At 37.0% G+C, this 23,791-nt stretch overlaps 1 protein-coding gene across 1 annotated transcript in view; it reads right to left on the reverse strand.

The window, feature by feature from the left end:
* The window catches only part of LOC124603938 (pre-mRNA-processing-splicing factor 8), a 101,370-nt gene extending 89,551 nt beyond the window's left edge, over positions 1 to 11,819 (reverse strand). The window contains exons 1-8 of the mRNA XM_047136437.1: positions 11,700 to 11,819; positions 6,399 to 6,788; positions 3,670 to 3,838; positions 3,427 to 3,591; positions 3,073 to 3,288; positions 2,772 to 2,984; positions 2,517 to 2,642; positions 332 to 437 (exon numbers count right to left, since the gene is read on the reverse strand). Coding sequence (XP_046992393.1) covers positions 332 to 437; positions 2,517 to 2,642; positions 2,772 to 2,984; positions 3,073 to 3,288; positions 3,427 to 3,591; positions 3,670 to 3,838; positions 6,399 to 6,783 — 1,380 coding nt within the window. The 5' untranslated portion in view covers positions 6,784 to 6,788; positions 11,700 to 11,819. The remainder of the gene's footprint in view (positions 1 to 331; positions 438 to 2,516; positions 2,643 to 2,771; positions 2,985 to 3,072; positions 3,289 to 3,426; positions 3,592 to 3,669; positions 3,839 to 6,398; positions 6,789 to 11,699) is intronic.
* Between the last annotated feature and the right edge of the window lie 11,972 nt (positions 11,820 to 23,791).

Genomic DNA, 23,791 nt, shown 5'->3' on the forward strand with positions numbered 1-23,791 from the left:
TGCTCACGTAACAAGTTTTGTTGAATGCTTTTATCGTCTCGTCGTAAAACCCACGGCTTCACCCAGGCACGTTTCCTTTTTTCCCCCTGCTTCTCTTCCACATGTGCACACAATGCAATTGTGGAACATGCAACTGCTGCAGCTAATAACAAGTTGTTGTCAGCCATCTTGAAGTTTGACAAAAAATATGATGACAGTGTAATACACCTTTTTAGCACCATGTCAAAGATCTTTGTCAAATAAATTTGACGAATCTTTGATTATATCTTTGATCAAATCTTTGACAAAGAAATTTGATAGGGTAATACCGGCTTTAAACCAGTACACTTACCTTCATTGAATGTCTATGTGAAATTGGATTAATGAGAGGGTCGAAATAGAATGCTGGTAGATCAGGATCTTCAGTTTTAATGTACACAACATTAGGTGTATGATACCTGCACAGAGATTAAAAAATAGTAATTAAAAAAGGAATATTCATGACAACTACAGAAAGAATCTCCTAAGAATTGTATGTATGTGACCTCAGCGATTACTCAATTCCTCCAAACAGTAATCAATAACAGTCACAATTATTCTACCACACTGCTAGTACAGACACATATTGCTTACGTATGCCTCTAAAACTTGTGTGGGAACATACCCATCAAATCGATTTTCATAATGAGCATCACCAACCTTTCTTTGTAAGGACTATAATGTTTGACAAAACTGTCTTGTACATCCTTCTAATATCCATAACCACAGGGCTCATCACAGAAGCAGATCAACCAACCTCCCTCTCCCACGGAAATTTATGTACATTTCACAAGAAAAATTTATATTAAAAAAACAATAGTTGTGGACACATGAGTAAATACCACCACAAACATATATTTAACATCATAAGGTGACAGAAATTATATGAAAAAAAAAGAATACTGAACATATACAGATATCTCAAAATCAAGTAAACAAATGCTCAGTTCCTAGTGCTGTGAAAACAAAATTTTGTGTGGCAATAAGGAGACAACGAACAGCTGTAAAACAAGAGAAAGAATAAATGGAGACCAGCATCTACATAATTTGTAAGTAGAAACATACGCTATCACTACATCATAGATAAGCAGAAAGTGCCAGAACTGTTCATAACATCAATAAATTTAGCCCAAAATATAAGTTAAAATAGTTTAAACACGAATATGTACATATTCCATGCCACCAAAGATGCATTGCAAATAACAAGGGTTAAATACATATGGCAAGAAAAAAATTTGTTTTATACTGTTGTAAGAAGATAGCCCTAAAATAATAATCTTCAACAACATATGTAACATTTCAAATTTACACCATTTACTGAATGAAATGTTTGCTTTCTTCTGTAAACATACTGCAAGTGAACACCCTTAATTTAAGAATGTACAGAAGTCAAGAATTCTATCATTTTTTATGTAGTTGAGACATTACGAAACACTAAGTAAGCACTTGCAATTGGTATGACAAATGATATAATTTTGCTGCAGCTATTAATTTTTAGTTGGGCACTCAATTCAGGTTGAATATCAAGACAACACAAAGGAATTACCATTTGCAGATAATTTGCGATCAGCCACAGAATGGTATCACAGAACCTTATGTCCACGTAACATGGTAAATGTTAACAAAATTTAAAATAACAACTCAATTTGCCAAACACAAAGCAGGTGTAAAAATTAAATTGGGCTGAGGTTAAAAATATGTTGATTGCCATGCCAGCACAGGAGAGCCACCTGCTGTGGCTGCTGCTGGTCACATGACAATGTGTTATATGGCCATGAAAGACAACAACAATAGAGAAGGCACTCTCTAATCTAGTTAACTGAACAATTAAGTAAGAAAATAGAAGATAAATACTATGTGACAGACATGTATTTGTGACATAACAACACTGTCATGACTGGTGACAAAATACTACAAGGAATTTTTAAAAATTTCATAAAAGTAGACCTAGGAAAAAAAAAAAAAAATCAAGAGTGCAACAATTTAACTCAGAACAACCTTTCTGAAACTCAGGTTTTATACAACAATACACCAGAAAGCAAAAATTTTGCATCTATGATACTGCCTATTACAGCTGCAGAATTTCCCATGATCATTTAAAACAATCAATTAGTGACAAACTGAAAAATTCTGACAATGAAAAAGTGTGTGAAGCAAAACTTCTGCATCAGCCATTAATTTTGTATGTGTTAGGTAATGGGAGATAATTATCAGTGTTCTGGATCAAATTAACCATAAGATTAATGAGAATTCAATTAAGAAAACTGCTAAAATTACAAAGAGACAATAGCTGGCCAGTACTTATATCCCAAAAATTTAAATATAGGACACGAAAGACATTTCAAGTAACTGTAAAATAAACTCTTAACATAAATTCTTTACAGCACATGAACAGGAAGCTTATTCCTTCTTTCCAACTGGCATATTTATTTTAGTTTAACATGACTTCAGTTGCGTGCCACACTAAATTTAAAAATTCAGTATAATGTGGTACTTACCATGACAAGTGAACATAATGTGGCATGTTATTGTAGAGATATGGAAATGCAATCCTGTATTCTGTACGAATGGGTTGTCGAATGATTATTTTATTTATGTCATTGAACTCATTCCAATCCTCGTCACTGTTAGCCATGAAAAACACAATAAACAGTATAAAAATGATGATGATGTACAGTTTCTAAGTTTAATAAGCACAAATACATTCTGTGAAAACACACTACAACTTTTACATGTTGATAACAAATACTTACGCTGGATTAGAATCCTTTATTAATGGCTCAAATTTAGGGCCACCAGGAATTGCCATATTTAGAGCCTTTGCAGTAAAAAACGACTTATGATCAAATAAATAAAAAAAGTTTGTATCGACCAAGTCTGTCAGCAGTTGATTAGCCAGGCGATACAATGTTGCCATCTGTGGTAAAGTTAGATTCCAACGCCTGTATGTCGGGCCATTCACATGCCTACCATAGGATAGAAAATAGGGTTCATTAATGGGCGATCTATAAGATGCAAAATAAAACCAATTCCAAAAGTATCCATAATACTTACTTAGTTCCAACCAGAGGCTTGTGATCATAAAACCATTTGTATACAGCAGCATCCTCTTCAATGTCTAACTCAATCTGTATAGCTTCTAATGGTTCAACATCTAGCACATTGTCAGCATAATCTAATGGAGGCTCTTCATCGTCAAACGGAGGAAACCGCATTCTCTTGAAATGTCGACGGTCTCTCTTCTCCCGACGCATCATAATCCACATTGTTCTGATAAAAACAGGTTGATTTGTACACGATGTTGGACATAACACAATTATCATCATACCATCACCATTGAATCAAATTAATGTAGTATTACAGTGTTACAAAGCATGACGACAATACCTGCATATAATTACTACTTACCCCCACTGTGCTATGTACACTGGTTCAATTACCCACGGAATTTCATTTACAAATGTTATGGCTCCTGTTATATGATATAACACTTTCACATCTCTAATCTGCTCCCAGGGCATTGGCATATTTTCTAGTAACTTCATAACTGCATGTGGCATGTATTTCAAAGCTCTGCAATTGTATAAAAACAATTAGAGAAATAATTTCCTCATTTAAAATGTACCAATGCACAATATTTAGAGTACCTACCCTAAATACACCCTCTTGTCATGTCTGTACTTGCGGCTACTCATATCGCCATGGTCACGAATTATTTTTCTAATGTGCTCTGGAGGCATATCTTCCTTCTGTGCATCAACAAAACCAAATTTCCGCTTCTCAGAGAACCTTTTTGATTGGAGCTGCTGCCATTTTTGAGCTGTGGCACAATAAAAATGAACACTCAATCAATAACCAATTGATGCATGAACAGGCAAATACGAGAGGCTATCAGAACGTCAGAGAAGGGAAATGTGACTGCATTTGATTTTCCCTGTGCTCTGAAATAAGAGGGGTAAAGGATTGTATAAATAGGCAGTGAAGGAGAAGCCCAAAGATTACTGTCTGGAAAACCTATTAGCCTATTTACTTAAGGCTTACCTGCTCAGAAACATTTAGAATAAAATTATTTATTCAACTAAATTCAAGAAAAGGTAACATTACAGCATTTTTCACTACTGCCGTTCACCCGAGTTGTTTGGTTGACACAAGAGCTTAATAAAAATTCCAGTGAAACCACACTTACAGTTGAATAATTGTGTATTCTGCCAGTTGGTCCCATTGTTCTCACACGATATTTCTACAGCATGACTTGCTGTCTTCTTCAGGTGCTCCCCGAGACTAAGACAGTCTCAGGAAGCACCTAAAGCAGATAGCAAGTCACGCCATCTAAATACTGAGCGAGAATGACATGAACAACCGGTAGACGACCTAAGTATTCAACATGTCAACATATTGCCGAGAACCCTGAAGAATTGCACGTAACATATCCACAGCTGTTGTATGTTGCGTGCCAATGTTGGTAAGAACACGTATGATGAACAACAGGAACTGAATGTGATGAATTGTAATTTGGTTATGAAACTTCCTGGCAGATTAAAACTGTGTGCCGGACTGAGACAAACTCGAAACCTTTGCCTTTCGCGGGCAAGTGCTCTACCATCTGAGCTACCCAAGCATGACTCAAGACCCGGCCTCACACCTTTAATTCTGCCAGTACCTCGTCTCCTACCTTCCAAACTTCACAGAAGCTCTCCTGCATACCTAGCAGAACTAAATGAGCCTTGCTCCGGCACACAGTTTTAACCTGCCATGAAGTTTCATATCAGTGCACACTCTGTTGCAGAGTGACAATCTTGTTCTGTAAGTGCAGTTTCACAAGGTGATGCCCCTCCGCAGTTCATAAATGTTTGAAAAATGCTATCATTCACTGCCAAAAAAGCAAGTTACGTCATCATTAGTAAAAATGTACCACATACTGGTCTCCATTTTACATTGTGTCTGGTAAACCTTTAATACACACAATGCATTTTATATTAGTATTAGCCAATACTGACAAATTAGAAAATTTATATTTTTGACAACATTGTTTTTATATCAAATTGTATGTTGTTCTAATGTTTCATGATACCTGATGACAGTCTGTGGACTAAAACTGGTTGTATAATTAAGAAAAATTTTTATGAGCAGCTTTTGGTGGCAAGTCATAACTTTTTCAAATATGTTTAGGTCTACAGCACCAGTCACAGATTGGTGATCACATCCCCCCATCCCGACATACTACACACCACAAGACCATAATTAAATTGAGATATGAGAAATTAAGTTTAAATTTATTGTCGTGAAGAACTATGATTATCCGCTTCTTTCTTCCTTCAAGTAATTGAAACCAGGTGTCATTCGTTACTACTATCAGACTTAGTGGAAAGTGCTACAATTATTGTTTGCTCAACAATTAAACAATAGTACTGGTCCTATTAGGTTTTACCAAACAGTCTACAGAAAATTACTAATTCCACATGATTTGTAAAAAATTAAGATTAAACCATGACTGACAACCTAAAAAAGATAAGAAACTCAATGCTGAAAGATTCAAAAACAAAGCAGATGATCCTGTGATATTCAAATGGATATATATAATAGCATATCAGGGTGATATTTGATCAAAAAACTATCATATTAGTGAGAGTACCAGGGACACCAAAAGGTGGTGGGTAGGACTTTGTAGCTCATAACATATAGGCCTATCTTTCTTTATTTTTGGAAAGAAAACACTTTGAAATTTTCAGAATCTAACTATATGCACGAACTAATTTGCAATGTGAATGTAAAATGAGAGTAAACCACAGAAATCTGGTGTGTTCAATACACAGCTCATTGGTACAAAATAAGCTGCATCTTTTGTGAGGTTGGCAGCCATCACAGCATTACACAGATGTTCAAAAAATTCCAGTAAAAGATCCAACATGGCAATATGATCAGTCAATGTTACTCTTTTCCAAAATACGCACCACACAATGACCAAAATTATAAAATTAGACACCCAATCAGGATTCATACACTAATAAAAAGCAGATGCTATGTATGTATCACCAACAAATGAACAGGTAGAAGAATCAGTAACAGCATCATGATTTAGTCTCCTATCTGCCATACAAAATGTGATGGTTATAATTTCAATGCCCAATTCTCATTGAGGAATCTGCAACTTCCAGCGATCCATAATAGCACACTACTCCAGGGAAGATTTCACACATGAGCAGTAAGTCACCTACTTACAATTTAATCATAATGCAACATTGACACCACATTATTGTTTAATATAATAACAATTCGGAGAACAATTTTAACTGTACACTTTACAATGTTATGACAAGTACATAACACACACTGAAGATTGCATTACTAAGGTACCAAAGCAATTAACAGCAAACATTTACCTTTTTCTTGCAGTTTTTCCTCTGTTATAATTTCAATTTGCTTATGTGGGGGTGGAACCACAGGGGGTGGAGGATGATGGTGAACCTGTGGATGGACTTGTTGTTGAACTGCTGCTGCTGCCTGCATTTGTGCTGCTTGCTGCGCAGCCTGGGCAGCTTGTGCCTGTGCGGCAGCTTGCGCATGAGCATGAGCATGTGCTGCCTGTGCATGGGCGTGTGCTGCCTGGGCATGGGCAGCCTGAGCGTGAGCAGCTTGAACATGTGCTGCCTGCACATGAGCTGCCTGGGCCTGTGCAGCAGCTGCTAGCTGAGCATGTGCCGCTTGCTGCTGGGCCATCATCGTGGCCCATGGATGTGGCCCCAAAATATATGGCGGTATTGCCATACTGACTGTAAAATAAAAATTTTACCAGAGCTGCAATTAAAACACACACACACACACACACACACGCACACAACCTGCCTTCAATAAGAGTAAATGCACAGTTTTTTCATTCTGTTCATAGGGTGAGTCCATACAAAGTGGACCTATTTAGGAATGATCCAATTTGAAAGAAATTTACGTTCCCTACACAATGAAACTATATTAAGTAAAACTTGTGCTCAATGTACAAAAGATCCACGGCTTTCGGCGAGAGTCGGTTTTGGCCAATTTGATGTTGGTTTTTAACAGAAACTAGGCCTAGTAAGTTTGACCACACATTGTTAAATATTAACAGGTTTCTTTATTTTTTTTTCAGTTGCAAAAGCAGATTTTTTTGGTATGCAAATTGTCATTGTGCTTTTTTTCCGACCACACATACACTGCAAAATGAGTTTGAAAATATAACTAAGGCTTACACAAATTAGTTATATTCAATGTTCGGTAAATTTTAGATACTTCAGGTTCTGTAATTTTGTATATTTGCTAATATTTCTACTTTATATCCAGTCTTATTACAAACAATAAATTACGACAACGGGAATAATTCTACAATGGGAATATGGTAATGTTCACCTACAGATAACTATAGAAATGCACAATTTCCAATCACAAGGTGCACTTGTACATACTCATTTACAGATACACAATGGCCAATATGCTCCATGTTTAATTGTTGGTGGCAGCTGGTCACTGGGAAGGCTGCCACCAAGACAGTATCAGTTCCCAAGGGGACACAGAACCATTTATTGCCACTTTAATAGAATCTAGCAGCCAATAATTACTGCTTTGTTTTGTATACTGCACAGCTTCAGTGTTATTAGCACAAGCCAGCCTAATAATAATAAACCACTTATAACAATCAAACTCCCATGTATAGATTAGATTAGTACTTGTTCCATAGATCATGAATACTTGACTTCATAATGATGTGGAGCGTGTCAGGTTAATAAAAGGTGTCTATACAAGATATTACATTACACAAAATATTACATGACTTTTTTGTGGTGGTTGGCGAAATTACCCACTTACTATATCAAAAAATTCATCTAATGAGTAGAAGGAGTTGCCATTAAGAAATTATTTTAATTTCCTTTTAAATGCTATATGGCTATCTGTCAGACTTTTTGATGTTATTAAGTAAGTGACCAAAGACTTTCGTGGCAGCATAATTTACCCCCTTCTGAGCCAAAGTTAGATTTAACCTTGAGTAGTGAAGATCATCCTTTCTCCTAGTGTTGTAGCCATGTACACTGCTATTACTTTTGCATTCATTCGGATTGTTAATAACAAATTTCATAAGTGAATGTCTGCTTGTGTCTGTATGTGTGGATGGATATGTGTGTGTGTGTGTGCGCGCGAGTGTATACCCATCCTTTTTTTCCCCCCCTAAGGTAAGTCTTTCCGCTCCCGGGATTGGAATGACTCCTTACCCTCTCCCTTAAATCCCACTTCCTTTCGTCTTTCCCTCTCCTTCCCTCTTTCCTGATGAGGCAACAGTTTGTTGCGAAAGCTTGAATTTTGTGTGTATGTTTGTGTGTCTATCGACCTGCCAGCGCTTTCGTTCGGTAAGTCACCTCACATATATATAATTTTTCCCACGTGGAATGTTTCCCTCTATTATATATATATATAGAACACTCTTTTACTCAATGATGAGTTACCCCAGAATATGATGCCATACGAAAGCAGAGAATGAAAATAGGCATGGTAAGCTAATTTACTCAGATGTATATTGCCAAAATTTGCTATGACCCTAATAGCATAAGACCGAGCGAGGTGGCGCAGTGGTTAGACACTGGACTCGCATTCGGTAGGACGACGGTTCAATCCCGCGTCCGGCCATCCTGATTTAGGTTTTCCGTGATTTCCCTAAATTACTCCAGGCAAATGCCAAGATGGTTCCTTTGAAAGGGCATGGCCGACTTCCTTCACCTTCCTTGCCTAATCCAATGAGACCGATGACCTCGCTGTCTGGTTTCCTTCCCCAAACAACCCAACCCCAACCAACAACTAATAGCATAAGTAGCTGAACTCAAACGTTTCAGCAGATCCTCGGTGCGGTTTTCCAGTTCAATCCCTCATCAATGCATACACCTAGAAATTTTGAATATTCTACCTCAGATACCGATTTCTGATCGAAGTCGGTATTTATCAATTATGTCATTCCATTTACTGTGTGGAACTGTAGGCTCTATATACTGTGTTTTGTCAAAGTTTAATGAGAGCCCATTTTCATAGATCCACTTAATGATTTTCTGAAAAACATCATTTACAATTTCACCAGTTAATTCTTGTCTGTTGGGTGTGATAGCTATACTTGTATCATCGGCAAAATCGTATAACACAGCTTCAAACATCTGATTAGTTTACAAATCATTTAATGTGTTAAATGTTTGACTTTAAGCATGTAAATGAGAAAAAGATTAGAAAATGTTTGAAATTATGATTGGAGTTTGCTGGAAGTCACTCAGTGTTATAATCACCAAACACTACAGAATATAGTCTGGATCAGCTGTGCTCCATTTTACACAAAATCAAGTCTTTCATCAATCTCAATGTTTATGACTACATATCTCCTGAATTGTGTGTCCTACAGTGATACAATTTTGCAAATACATTCAGTGGTATACCTGGATACAGTCTGCAAACCATGTTGTGAATAGAGTTAGTAGTTCAGAAGTAATAAATTAAAATGTCATGACTGATGCCGATATTTTACTGCATGAACAGCAATAACATAGTAAACGATAAACTTTTTTCCCTTTCAGTTTCTAACTATAATACTTGTCTTGTGTTAAAGATTTTGAGTACTCGCACACTGGAAAAATTCCAGACCTATCAACAAAGGTGACTGAAAATTACACTCTGGCCAGAGACATAACCATTAGCTTCACTTCTGGTTAATTTGCGTCCACAACCAGATTTTCTGCTTTAAAATTCACTGGCTTCGCCAACTCACAACCAAATTGTCACCTTCCAGTATAATCTAGGCCTCTAGCTGTGCTACACATTAGTCTGTTGCCACAACCCTGAGGAGATTGGGGGAAAGGGGGGGGGGGGCGGAGGGGAGGAATATGTAACTATCTTTGGCCATGACCTTATAACACATCCAATAATTTGCGTCCATCAGTTTTGAGTTTGCAAAGCATTGCTGCAATTGTTTCACAAAAACAAATCATGCTAAAAACTACGATAAATGAGCCAGAATGAGATTCACAATGATTTGTCATTCTCCTCACAGGCATCAAATGTTCAACCTACAGAAACTGCGGAACGCATCAAACTCATCATTACCACACCTTCTAAAACGTCAAGAGAGCTAGACACGAGAATCACAGGACAACGTAAGGTTCAAGACTTGTTCAAACACAATGAAATTTGTAGGCAGGGATGCACCAGATAAATGTGAATGGAATGGGAAGAAACCCTAATAACTGTTACAATGAAATGTACCCTCTGCCACACACTTTGCAGAGTATGGCTGGTGATGTAGATAAAGCAAACTTTTAATGATGAGCAAAGGACTGGGTACTCAATCTGGTACCTAGTGCCCACTAAAAAGGAATCACAAGGGCAAGATTAGACTAAGTATAGCTTAGGCATTGAAACGATCATTCTTCCTGCGCCCGATACGTGAATGGAAAGAGACAAAACCCTAATAACTGGTACAATGGGACATACCCTCTGCCATGCACTTCAATTGGTTTGCACAGTATAGGTGTAGATGTAGATTAAGGAAACATTTAATGATCAGCACTGGACTACACCAGTGGTACTCAATCTGGTTCATAGCACCCACTAGTGGGTGTTCCAGCTTTCATGGTGGGTAATAGTTGGTAGGGCTTTTAAAAAAGAATTTGCATGTTTTCACAAAATTTTGATGAAGTACATGACAATTTGTTATTAGTATTATTATGTGCTTTAGCTCGCTGTAACTGTTTTGTAAACTTTAAGAACTTACTTCCCTACCTTGTAAAATCACCATTACTTGAAACGTATGGGCAGAAAGGAAATTTTGCTACAGAGATACAAAAGTGAGTGGTAGATGAAAAAAGTTGTCCACTACTGGACTAGACTGTGACAGTATGCAACCCTGCCCCCTGAAAACCTAGTTGGCTTCAATTTGATAGGCCTAATGACAATCTGGACAGGAGTTGAACATGTTTTGGACACAAACTTTTGATGAGATGTTTTCATATTAGGCTAGAATACTCGTAAATATCTGATGCAGTTCAGCAAAACTGGTAAAAATACCGTCAAAAGCATTGACAAGAACCTAACGATAAAATTGCTGTTAAGGAAAGTTGAAATGTTGCAAGTGTTTCCTTCGTTAATTTTGATAGTATTTTGTAGGAAAATTGTGAATAGGAGAGCATTGAGATTTTGACAGGGTATAGAGCACGAAAAGTTGTGCACCTAACCAAAATAACCTCGGCATTACATTACTACTAGTTTTATCGTAAGCCCTCTAATTTCTCCAACACTGACGGAAAGCTCGGTTGACATTTTTGCAGCCCCACCACTGAAAGTGTATCAAAATCTTTAATTTCCTGAATCTTCTATTCAAATTTGGCATTGTGTAGTTACATCCTGTAAGTAATGCCTGTTTAAAATTTCTTTCAAAGTAGGTCCACTTGGCATAGAAATATTCCATATTAAAAATCTAACAGTTCGTTTCCGAACAACATTGCACAACACAAACTTCCGCAATAAAACACTAATGTATTTTTTGCAAAATTCGGCTAACACTGTCTGGCAAAATTGTTCCGCACATAACTTCGTGCTATTTTCAATAACACACATTCTTAACATTACAAACACTGGCAACACCAAATTAACTTTCACGTAACAGAGGTCACAAAAAATATTCGTCTTACCTCATACACAAATGTACACTTTAACCGAAACACGAAACAATGTAATCAATATTAGATTGACGAACACATTACATCAGTTTGACTATTATCCACATCACAACGCCATCTTGTGTTTCAATATGAATACAACGAGAGAATGCTAGCTGCATACATCAATTGCCAACTTAACAACAAAAAATTGGTGATCATTTCCAAGAACACAGCGTGAATAAAAATGTACTTCAGCGATATTGCAATAAACACAGTTCAATAAAGTACTCTATATCAAATATTTCAATACTCTAATGTGACAGTGACAGTAACTTCAGGCGTCTAAAAGCTGACTCTAAGGGCCATTAGAATCTTGTTTGGGTGCAAGCCTAGAGACTCTTGTGAAGCCCTGTTTAAGAAATCTGGTGGTGGTGGTGGTGGTGGTTAGTGTTTAACGTCCCGTCGACAACGAGGTCATTAGAGACGGAGTGCAAGCTCGGGTTAGGGAAGGATTGGGAAGGAAACATCCCGGCATTTGCCTGAAACGATTTAGGGAAATCACGGAAAACCTAAATCAGGATGGCTGGGGACGGGATTGAACCGTCGTCCTCCCGAATGCGAGTCCAGTGTGCTAACCACTGCGCCACCTCGCTCGGTAAAGAAGAAATCTGGTATTCCTCCATTACCATGTGTATGCGTTATGAAAACTCTTTTGTTCTTTAAATTAAAAGTAATAGGCAAGGACCGGAGACTGCAAAAAAACTGTGATATACGTGAGCACTTTACCAGACAAAACAGAAACTTACATATGACTCAAGTCAGCACAGCACTGTACCAAAAAGGCACTTTTCAAATGGGAGTTAAGCTTTATAACAAACTTCCTGAAAACATAAAAGCTATCACTGAGGTCAATACATTTGGAAAATCTCTAAAGTCATATTTACAGCATCACTGCTTTTACTCCATTGAAGAATATTTAAATTTATGAAATGTGTTATATAAATACTTACGTGTAAAGTGTATTATTGTAACCTTAAATATGTATGCCTTGAAATGACTTTCAGCCTGTATATTTATACCTTGACTTGTCCAATGTCTTATGCATAAGCTGCTATGTAGACAACAGGACCAATAAAAAATACAATACAATACAATACGGGCTAATTTTGTATTAACGTTTTCCTAATACAAGACGGCGGACGCATTTTGACAGTGACAGTTGTATTTCTATCTATTTTGACCAATTGTCAGATCACTTTTACTATGTGTGGATGTTATATTTAAGGAAAACAAATTTAATTCTGATTACAGGTCGTCGATAAAAGATCAAACGAATCTTTTGACAGTTGCTAAATGCTGTAGTCAAAAATATACATTATCCAAATGATTGAAGAGGAGCACACCACAGAACTGCAGAAACGCCTTAACAAATCTGTATTTGCAATTCGAGTGTTAGCAGACATAGGCGACATAAAAATGAAAAAGCTTGCATCCTTTGCCTACTTTCATTCCATAATGTCATATGGTATAATATTTTGGGGTAACTCTTCAAGTCAAACAAAAGTTTTCAGAGTCCAAAAGCGTGTAATACGTATTATTTGTACAGTAAATTCACGGACGTCCTGTAGAAACCTGTTCAAAGAACTGGTTATACTAACTACTACCTCTCAGTATATTTACTCCTTAATGAAATTTGTCCTAAATAATATATCTCTTTTTCCAACAAATAGCTCAGTTCATACACACAATACCAGGAACAAAAATGATCTGCACAAGGACTTAAAAGCACTTACTTTAGTTCAAAAAGGGGTCCACTACCCAGGAACACTCATCTTCAATAATTTGCCAGCAAACATAAAAAACTTAGTTACAAATAAATATCAGTTTAAAATGAGTCTGAAAGACTTACTAGTGGCCAACTCCTTCTACTCCATTGATGAATTTTTTAATAGAAACAAATGATGTATTGTATATATTCATACTATTAGTATTGTTATTTCAGCTTTAAAAAAATGACATGTTCCACAATCACGAGAATCTCCTCAGCACGGATCTATGGAACGAAAAACTAATCTAATCTAATCTAATCTAATCGAGATATAGACACAGATCATAACGGTAGTAGTGATAAAGAGTAGGCTGAAATTTAAGAGATTAGTCGGGAAGAGTCAATACACAAAGCGGGACACAGAAGTACCAAGGAATGACGAGGTACGTTTGAAGTTCTCTGAGGCTATAGATACAGCAATAAAGAATAGCCCAGTAGGCAGTACGGTTGAAGAGGAATGGACACCTGTGAGAAGGGCAAGCACAGAAGTTGGAACGAAAAACATGGGCACAAAGACGGTAACTGCGAAGAAGCCATGGGTACCAGAAAAAATATGTCAGTTGATTGATGAAAGAATAAAGTACAAAAACGTTCAGGGAAATTCAGGAATACAAGTCACTGACGAATGAAAAGAGTAGAACGTGCAGGGAAACGAAGATGAAACGGCTGCATAAATGTGAAGAAATCGAAAAAGAAATGATTGTCGGAAGGACTGACTCAGCATACCGAAAATTCAAAATAACCTTTGGTGAAATTAAAAGAAAGTGTTGTAACGTTAAGAGTGCAACGGGAATTCCACTGAAGCTTTCCTGGCGGATTAAAACTGTGTACCGGACCGAGACTCGAACTCGGAAGTTAGAGTCTCGGTCCGGCACACAGTTTTAATCTGCCAGGAAAGTTTCATAACAGCGCACACTCTGCTGCAGAGTGAATATCTCATTCAGGGAATTCCACTGTTGAATACAGAGAAGAGATTAAACAGTAGGGGCAAAAGACAACAACCCTGTATTACACCCTTTTTAATCCGAGCACTTCGTTCTTGGTCGTTCACTCTTATTGTTCCCTCTTGGCTCTTGTACATATTGTGTATTACCTGTCTCTGCCTGTAGCTTACACCTATTTGCCTCAGAATTTCGAACATCTTGGGCCATTCCAGGTCGACATATCCTATGAACGTGTCTTGATTTTTATTTAGTCTTGCTTCCATTATCAACAACAACGTCAAAATTGCCTCTGTGGTGCCTTTACCTTTCCTAAAGCCAAACTGATCCATCATCTAACACATCCTCAGTTTGGAAGCATGAGCTGCTAAGCTGATTGTGAGATAATTCTCGCACTTGTTGGGTCTTGCACTATTCGGAATTGTGTGGATGATATTTTTCCAAGTCAGATGCTACATCGCCAGACTCATACAATCTACTCACCAATGTGAATAGTCGTTTTGTTGCACTTCTCCAACGATTTTTGAAATTCTGATTGAATGTTAGCGATGCCTTCTGCCTTATTTGATCTTAAGTCTTCCAAAGCTCTCTTAAATTCTGATACTAATACTGGATCCGCTATCTCTTCTATATCGACTGCTGTATCACATCAGATAAACCTCCCCAGATAGAGTCCTTCAATGTACTCTTCCCACCTCTTTGCTCTGTCCTCTGCATTCAACAGTGGAATTCCCATTCCACTCTTAATGTACATATATACAAACATTAATCCTTGTTCCATAGATCATGTATACAACACTTCGTAATTATGTGGAATGTGTCACTTTAACATAACTTTTCTTTACACAATGTCTTTTTTTTACAGTTACTACTCCATATTTAAGAATTCATCTATTGAGTAGAAGGAGTTGTCATTCAGAAATTCTTTTCATTTGCTTTTAAATGTTGGTGTGCTATCTGGCAGACTTTTAATACTATTTGGCAAATGACCAAATATTTTTCTAGCAGCATGATTCACCCATTTCTGTGCCAAAGTGAGATTTAATCCAGAATAGTGAAGATCATCCTTTTTTCTAATGTTGTGGCTATGCACCTCGCTGCTATTTTTGAACTGGAATGAGTTATTAATGACAAATTTCACAAGTGCGTATATGTATTGCGAAGTTACTGTGAATATCCCAAGTTGCTTAAATAAATGCCTAAAAGATGACCTTGGGTGGGCTCCAGTTATTATTCTGATTACACGCTTTTGTGCAGTGAATACTTTCTCTCTTAATGACGAATTACCGCAAAACATGATGCCATATGAAAGCAGTGAATGAAAATAGGCGTAGTAGGCTAATTTACTGATATGTTTGAACACTTGCTTTTAATTTCACTGAAGCTTATTTTGAATTTTCTGTATGCTGAACCAGTCCTTCCGACAATCATTTCTTTTTCGATTTCTTCAATTTATGCAGCTGTTTCGTCTTTGCTTCCCTGCACTTTCTGTTCATTTCATTCGTCAGTGACTTGTATTCCTGTATTCCTGAATTTCCCTCAACGTTTTTGTACTTTATTCTTTCATCGATCAGCTGAAATATTTCTTTAGTTACCCATGGCTTCCTTGTGGTTACATTTCTTGTGCCTATGTTTTTCTTTCCAACTTCTGTGATTGCCCTTCTGACAGGTGTCCATTCCTCTTCAACTTTATAGCCTACTGGACAATTTTTTATTGCTGTATCTGTAGCTTTAGAGAACTTCAAGCATATCTTGTCATTTCTTTGTACTTTCATATCCCGCTTCTTTGTGTACTGATTCTTCTGAACTAATCTCTTAAATTTCAACCTACTCTTTATCACTGTTACATTATGATCTGAGTCTATACCTACTCCTGGGTACGCCCTACAATCCAGTATCTGATTTTGGAATCTGCCTGAACATGATGTAATCCAACTGAAATTTTCCCGTATCGCCCATCCTTTTCCAAGTATACCTCCTCCTCTAGGTGATTCTTGAACAGAGTATTCGTTATTACTAGCTGAAATTTATTACAGAACTCAATTAGTCTTTCTCCCCTCTTATTCCTTGTAGCAAGCGCATATTCTCCTGCAACCTTTTCTTCTACTCCTTCCCTTACAATTGCATTCCAGTCCCCCATGACTACTAGATTAGCATTCCCTTTATGTACTGTATTACCATTTAAATATCTTCATAGACTTTCTCTTCATCTTCAGCTTGCAGTGTCGGCATGTATACCTGACCTAACATCGTCGGTGCTGGTTTGCTTTCGATTCTGATAAAAACAACCCTATCACTGAACTGTTCACAGTAACACACTCTCTGCCCTATGCTCCAATTCATAACGAGTCCTACTCCCATTATACCATATTCGCTGCTGTTGGTATTATCCTACACTCATCTGACCAGAAATCCTTGTCTTCTTTCCATTTCACTTCACTGATGCCTACTACATCTAGATTGAGCCTTTGCATTTCCCTTTTCAAATTTTCAAGCTTCCATACCACGTTCAAGCGTCTGACATTCCATACCCTGACTCGTAGAACGTTATCCTTTTGTTGGTTATTCAATCTTTTTCTCGTGGTCATCTCCCCCTTGGCAGTCCCCTCCCAGAGATCTGAATGGGGGACTATTGAAGAATCTTCTGCCAACGGAGAAATCATCATGAAACTCTTTCAATTACAAATAGCTTGCCAACAAACTAATTTCAATCATATCAAGCCCTCAGATAGTGGTCGTGGAATAGCGTAGGGGCAATATAAAAAAAAAAAAAAAAAACAGATCAATCTAATCCGTTATAATAACAGTGTTGATATATGTTATTAATTATTCTCTGGAGAAACTTCCTGCAGAGAGGAAAACAATACAGTGGTACAGTCCACATTTGAAACTGAAGTTGGTAAAGTACCTACAGTACTAATAATTGACACCAGTGCATCTGCAAAGTTATTTCTTATAATTTGTTTAAATGAATATGTGAGCAGGGTATACCTCAAACATTACCAGTGCAGAATTGTCGAATTATTGGTGCAATAGGCACCATGTCGAAGAATATTTGTTGGCAGACTCAGTTGAAAACATTGAATATTGACAGGAAATGGAGCACTTTACTGCACTATCCTGGTGGTTAAGTAATTGTCAGTCAACTGCAGTGCTGGTGAAGGATTTCTTCAAGAGAATGGTGCAAAAATCGACTTCTCAGTAGGCAAATGCTGTATTACAGTTGATGGAGAAAATGTAATCTGGATTCACTCAAAACAAAAGCTCGCCATTGCAAATTCTACCAGCGAGTGAAAATCGAGTTTGTCGGGATTGAACCTCTACTGACAAGTGGAAGCTCAGTTGCTTCTAACCAAGTGTGCCAATGTCGACAACAACAAGAAGCATCTAGAGGCATTATTACCAGGCAAGATTTTAGAATCAGATTACTAACGTAAGCAGCAGAGAAATGATCTATGCAATCTCTTGTACAGATACCTACAAGGTTTTGCGGAAAAACAGGTAAAAGGATACATATATCACGTGCAAGTTAAACTTCATGAGACGTATCGTCACACAATCTACTCAGTTCCCTAGACCAAAAGAGGACATAAAAAAGGAATTAAGACAATGCTAGAACAGGGAATAGTAGAAAGATGCTATAAAATAAAATTAGGGCTATATATCCACATAAATATATCAAGGAATTTATTTTATAAATATGACATTTGTATTGTACAGGGTGTTCAAAATGTCTCTTCACAGTGTCATATGATTGTTAGCTGCAAGTGCCGCATGATTGTTCGCCTGCATGGGTTACTTCCCTTCAAGTGGACTTTCCCAACATATCACTGTTTGGTTTATCTCAGCCAGCGTCAGTAGTATCGTTGGTGTGTGTCGTTATGTGTTGATGTGAACGTTTAAGTTTAGTTCCTTAATTCGCTTGTTTCGTTTTTGTCAGTGTTAAAATGCTAACCATTGAAGAACGTGTGTTTTTAGTCGAACAAGTGTTCAAAGCTAGCGGTAAATACACAGTTTCAGTTCGTCAAACATTTAATTCATTTTCCTGGAGACGACACTCCCAAATCGCGATACTGTGCGAGATCTGATTAACAAATTTCGAAGTAAGGGTGCAGTGACAGATGCACCGAGAAGTGGTCGTCCTAGCTTTTTGTCTGAGGACAAACTACTCGATATTTACGATAAAATGTCGATGAGTCCGAACAAGTCAATAAGAAAACTCGCCCAGGAAATCGATGTTAGTGTTGGAACAGCCCACACAGCTGTAACGAAAAAATTAGAACTTTTCCCATACAAAGTGACAGTCGTGCAAGAACTGAAAAATACTAATCATGGCAAGAGACTGCATTATTGTCAATGGTTCAAAACTTTCGTTCAACAAAATGGAAGGGATATTTTTAATGAAACGTTTTTCACTGATGAGGTGTGGTTTCAATTATCCGGGTACATAAACTCGCAAAATTCTCTTACGTGGAGTACTGCAGATCCATTGTGTATTCATGAGAAACCACTTCATTCTGTGAAAATAGGAGTTTGGATTGCAATTTCTAGACGTCGGATTGTGGGTCCCATATTTTACAACGAGACAATAAACACACGACAACACTGCAGTGAGGGAGTTCGGCCTCGACAATCACCTGACCTAACACCACCTGACTCTTTCTACTGGGGTGCAGCGAAAGCAACTGTCTCTAAAAACCGTCCAAAATCCATCGATGAATTGAAAACTGCAATATCCACTTTCACTGCTTCTGTTCCAGAAGAAATGTTACAGCTTGTGTTTGGAAACATGATTAGACGAATTGAATTGTGTATTCAACAACAGGGGGGACACTTTCAACATTTAGTGTGAAAATTTGTAAGTAAAAATGAATATTCAATAAATTAATAACTTGTGTTTCACTGAGTTTCATTTCGGTATATTCAATACAGCGTGGCTAACAATCATATGGCACTGCAGAGAGACTTTTTGAACACCTCGTATATATATGTGTAGATATTTCATTTCTATTTTCATGTACATAGAGGAATTAGTTGTGAGAGGAGAAGTCTCAAAGCAATTATATGGATATTGTGAAGGAAAAATGAAATTTATTTAAAGGGAATTTAAAAGCGACTTTGTCTCATAAAGACTTCTCACACCATAAATTGAAAATGGTAGCAAAATTTTCTAATCAGAATTTGTAGATAGTGTGTTATTTTTAAGATTATTCATTTATACTTTGGCTCCAAAGTATGTGATTAGTTGTAAATAACTGTACACTATTAATAGCAGAAGGACATCTCCCACAAGCTCAAGACAAAAGTTTTGAATAATAGTATATGTACTCAAATGCATAAATACTAAAGTACATATTTTCTCTAGGATGATGTCATATATCAATGCATTAGCCAGCAGGCAAGTGGGCTCAGGTCATCTATCTTGCACTTAAACTATGTGCTTATTTTGGCACTTACTGATGTCCTCATACATTAGTTTTGCATTGTACAGTAATTTGTGTGCATTCTCATTTCAATGGTACAAGATTGGCAATGGCCTTCAACTGGGTTTTCCTTGGAATAAAGAAATAAACTAGGTGCAATATGCAAACAGAACACATACATGTAAAGCACAGCTGCACAGCAAGTAAAATAATGGCCAAACATAGTTCGCATTGCGAATTTCCACAGATACTGCAAAAACTGATATAATTATTGTTCATGTACAGCCATGTTCCAATGTAACTATTAAACTAGTAGTGTAAAGTGATGTTGTATCAAACAATTCTGCACACAGCGAACAAACTAGCAATTCTGAACGTCAGATTAAATGCATAGCTTTAATATCAGTGTAATTCGATGCAATAGACTGTATGTAATTGTAAATGAGTAACAAAAAGAATACCAAAGTCATTGCTATTTAAGGGGCCTTGTAACTGAATGACTGTCAAAAAATGGATTTTTTTAATTTTTGTCGTCAAAAATTCTTTGTAGTATATGAACGAGGAAAAGTTTACTTCCAGAAAAAGGCACCACAGAAAGCACAAAAATTAAAGAAATTTAAAGATAAGTTTTTGCTTTCATTTTTTTTCGTTTTTATGACTTTTTCGCAACTTAAGTTGGACAACCTGCAAATGTTTTATAGATGCTAATCTTTCCTTTAATCAGAGAGTGTAGTCATTGTTTGCTGTTGTTTTGGCACGAATATCTTGTTTACAGAGAAGTGAGTTTCTTATCGTGTCTGTGAGTTTCTTACTCCACTTGAAAGCAATGGTACGAATTAAGAATTTTGGTGTTAAACAAAATGAATTTTACAGGATTCGGTTCACCAAACGTATTAACTTTGTTGACATGGAAATACAAAGTGATACAACGCCTGAATCAGCTCAAACTGCTCCAAGTGCTTTGAACCTAGACCTGAAACGACAACTACTGATTCAGGTTTGTTATTGTCGAACTCTCTGCTCTATCTGAACTGATAACTAAAGATTTGCAGTGTAAGGAATGTGGCAATAGTGATGTGAAGGTAATTGAGGAAATGCCTGCTAGGAGAGGTTGTGCTTCAAAATCGAGAATTGTTTGTAATTTTTGTGATTTAAGCAGATGTGGTTATACTTGTTGCGTAACTAAACAGAGAGTGTATAACAAAAATATTAAACTTGCTAATGCTGTGTGGTGTATAGGCATTGGGTACAGAAGTACACAAATTTTCTCTTCCCTTATGGACTTACCTCCCTCTACAAGATTTGAAGGGTAGAGCAGAATTATTCTACAGACTTTAGAAGAAGTAGCAAATGATAGTATCAAAAATGATTTTCGGAAATTGTAGGCATGAATGACAGCCATACATGTATGTCTGCAGCCCTGGATGCATCCTGGCAATGAAGAGGCGATAGTTCCCTCCCTAAATGTTGTAGTGATAGCTACCTCCTTGAACAATGGTGATGTCATTGATGTGGCATGTATTATCAAGTACTATCATGGCTGCACTAGTGAAATTGAAATCATAAATGTTTGATTAGTTTTAGTGGAGGTGTCATGAAGCTATTTCACAGGTCAGTGGAGAAATACGATGCGATGTATGCAACTTACTTAGGAGATGGAGACTCAAAAGGGTACCAAAAAGTTAGTGAATCCAAACCTCATGCTAACACAAAAATTGGAAAAAATGGAATGTGTTGGACATGTCCAGAAAAGATTGGGTACAGGACTGAGGAACTTGAAGAGGTATCTTAAGAGAAAAAAATTAACTGATGGTAAGTGCATTAGAAGACATAATAAAAAAAAGACCTTGAGGGCTTGAAAAAGGCAGTGTGTGCTACATTCTTTCATAAATCATCCACAGATGATAGACAACCCAGGTCTTGCAGTCTCCCCAGCGAGCAGTGACTCATGATGTGGCTACCAGAGGGCTGTTACTCAAGGTGAGACCTACAACCATAAACATTCTTTGCCATTTGCTATAATGGAAGTTATAAAACCTATATATAGGGTCTTAGTGACACAAGATTATTAGAGAAATGTTTACATACTAGGACTCAAAATCTTAATGAAAGTTTCAACAATTGTGTATGGGAATAGATATCAAAAACTGTTCTAGTAGGACTAAATACTTTAAAAATAGGTGCGCTAGATGCTGTTCTGTGTTTCAGTTACAGTGCAGCGTCAATGCTTTATGTTATGGAACTGATGGGAGTGACTGGTGGACTAAAAATGCATAGAGCTCTAATAGCCATTGACTGAAGGAGACCATTTGAAGCAGAAAAATCAATGTTGGGAACCACCAAAGAAGCAATAATAAGAAGGAGAAATGAACAGGAGACAAGACCTGGGATGCATTAGTGCCATGCAAGGTTAATAGAAATACTTGAATTTCCCAATAGTTAAATTATTTCATGTTCTGGTACACTTTGGCTGAAAACTATTAAATATAGAGAGCTGAAATTTGGTATACTGTCAAACATGCTTAACTAAAAAGTAGACTACTCTTGAGATTTAACTTTAAAAATAAAATCTTTTTTGAAGAAAAACCCTGAATTCATTTCCAAAAATTTTGATAATCATACTTAAAGTTTTTTCTGCCAGAGTTTATGACAGAACCATCTTTTCAGTAGTCTACTTCGAAGATAATAGTATAAAGAACTGACAGGAAAAAGACATACCCTTCTACTTTGTTAGTATTTTGACTAACGTGTGCCTATGATGTACATAAATAATTATCACGATTTATTTTCCTTGCAACAAAAAAATGCAGTTTAAAAACCTGAGAGCTAAAGCTGTGGTTCATACATAATAGTGTGCCCAAAAGATGTCTTAAAAGTTGGTAAGCATTATATGGACTTGCAAATCTTACTCTTTGAGTCACACTGTTTAGAAAACTGAAAATTTTTACACGGTTTCCCATGGCATTCAGGGACCATCCCCTTAAAGATTTCCAGAGAAAGCCATAGTACAAGAGCTTTGTATGCAAATAAACAAAACTTTGGAACAGAACTAGTCTGTGAGAACAGTGAACAAACTAGTGTTGCGAAGTGCATAATAACATTGATTCTTACCTTCAGGGAAGCATTCAATCACGTGGCAGGTGCAGCATCCTATGAAGTAGCTCTTAGGTAAATCAGAAGTAGCCGTTCTATGGAACTTGCACTGCTATGAACTGAATGTACAGTGTGCAACTTAAACAAGATGAAGCAGGTCAGTGATTACGTCTAGTAGAAGACAGTTTCTAAAAAAAAAAAAAAACAGTGGCGTGGTGGGGAGGGAAGTGTGATTGCAAGTCACTAACACCTTCCAGGACTGGACCACATCCAGAGTGCTAGTCCAGGTTGTGGAGCTTGGTCGATAAACCGTAGTACCACAAGGTGCTTTTCCTTACCCATGTGGTAGGTTACCTGCAGCACCACCAGCAGGGTAGAGCGGTACAAACATGAGGACGTATCTGGTGAGTATCATATTTAGTTGGACCAGTGAGATTTCAATTAACAAAATATCCGGTGTACATTCAGAGCTCATAAAGATAAGTGTTTAATTGATTAATAACAATTAAGTAAGGCAATATTACAACATAAATAAGTCAATTGATATCTATTGTAAGATATCAGTTGAAGGTTCACATTTTTTGTGTATATTTCGGGAAAAGAAAACATTTCAGAGATGCGAATTTCGGAATAGGATTTGTTTATGTTATCATATACTGTAAGTTACGTAATTATTTCAATAAAGTACAGTTTGTGTTGTGTATTCTTACATGCTATCCATTTGATATCCAAAGTGAAAAGCTCCAAAATAAGTGAAAGGTTCGTATAGTGTAGGCTCAGTTCTTTGTTTACTTTAGCTTCATCACACAAACAAAACAGGTTTAATGGTTTCTGTTT

This window comes from Schistocerca americana, chromosome 1 (genome assembly GCF_021461395.2).
Source record: "Schistocerca americana isolate TAMUIC-IGC-003095 chromosome 1, iqSchAmer2.1, whole genome shotgun sequence".
Lineage (NCBI taxonomy): Eukaryota > Metazoa > Arthropoda > Insecta > Orthoptera > Acrididae > Schistocerca > Schistocerca americana.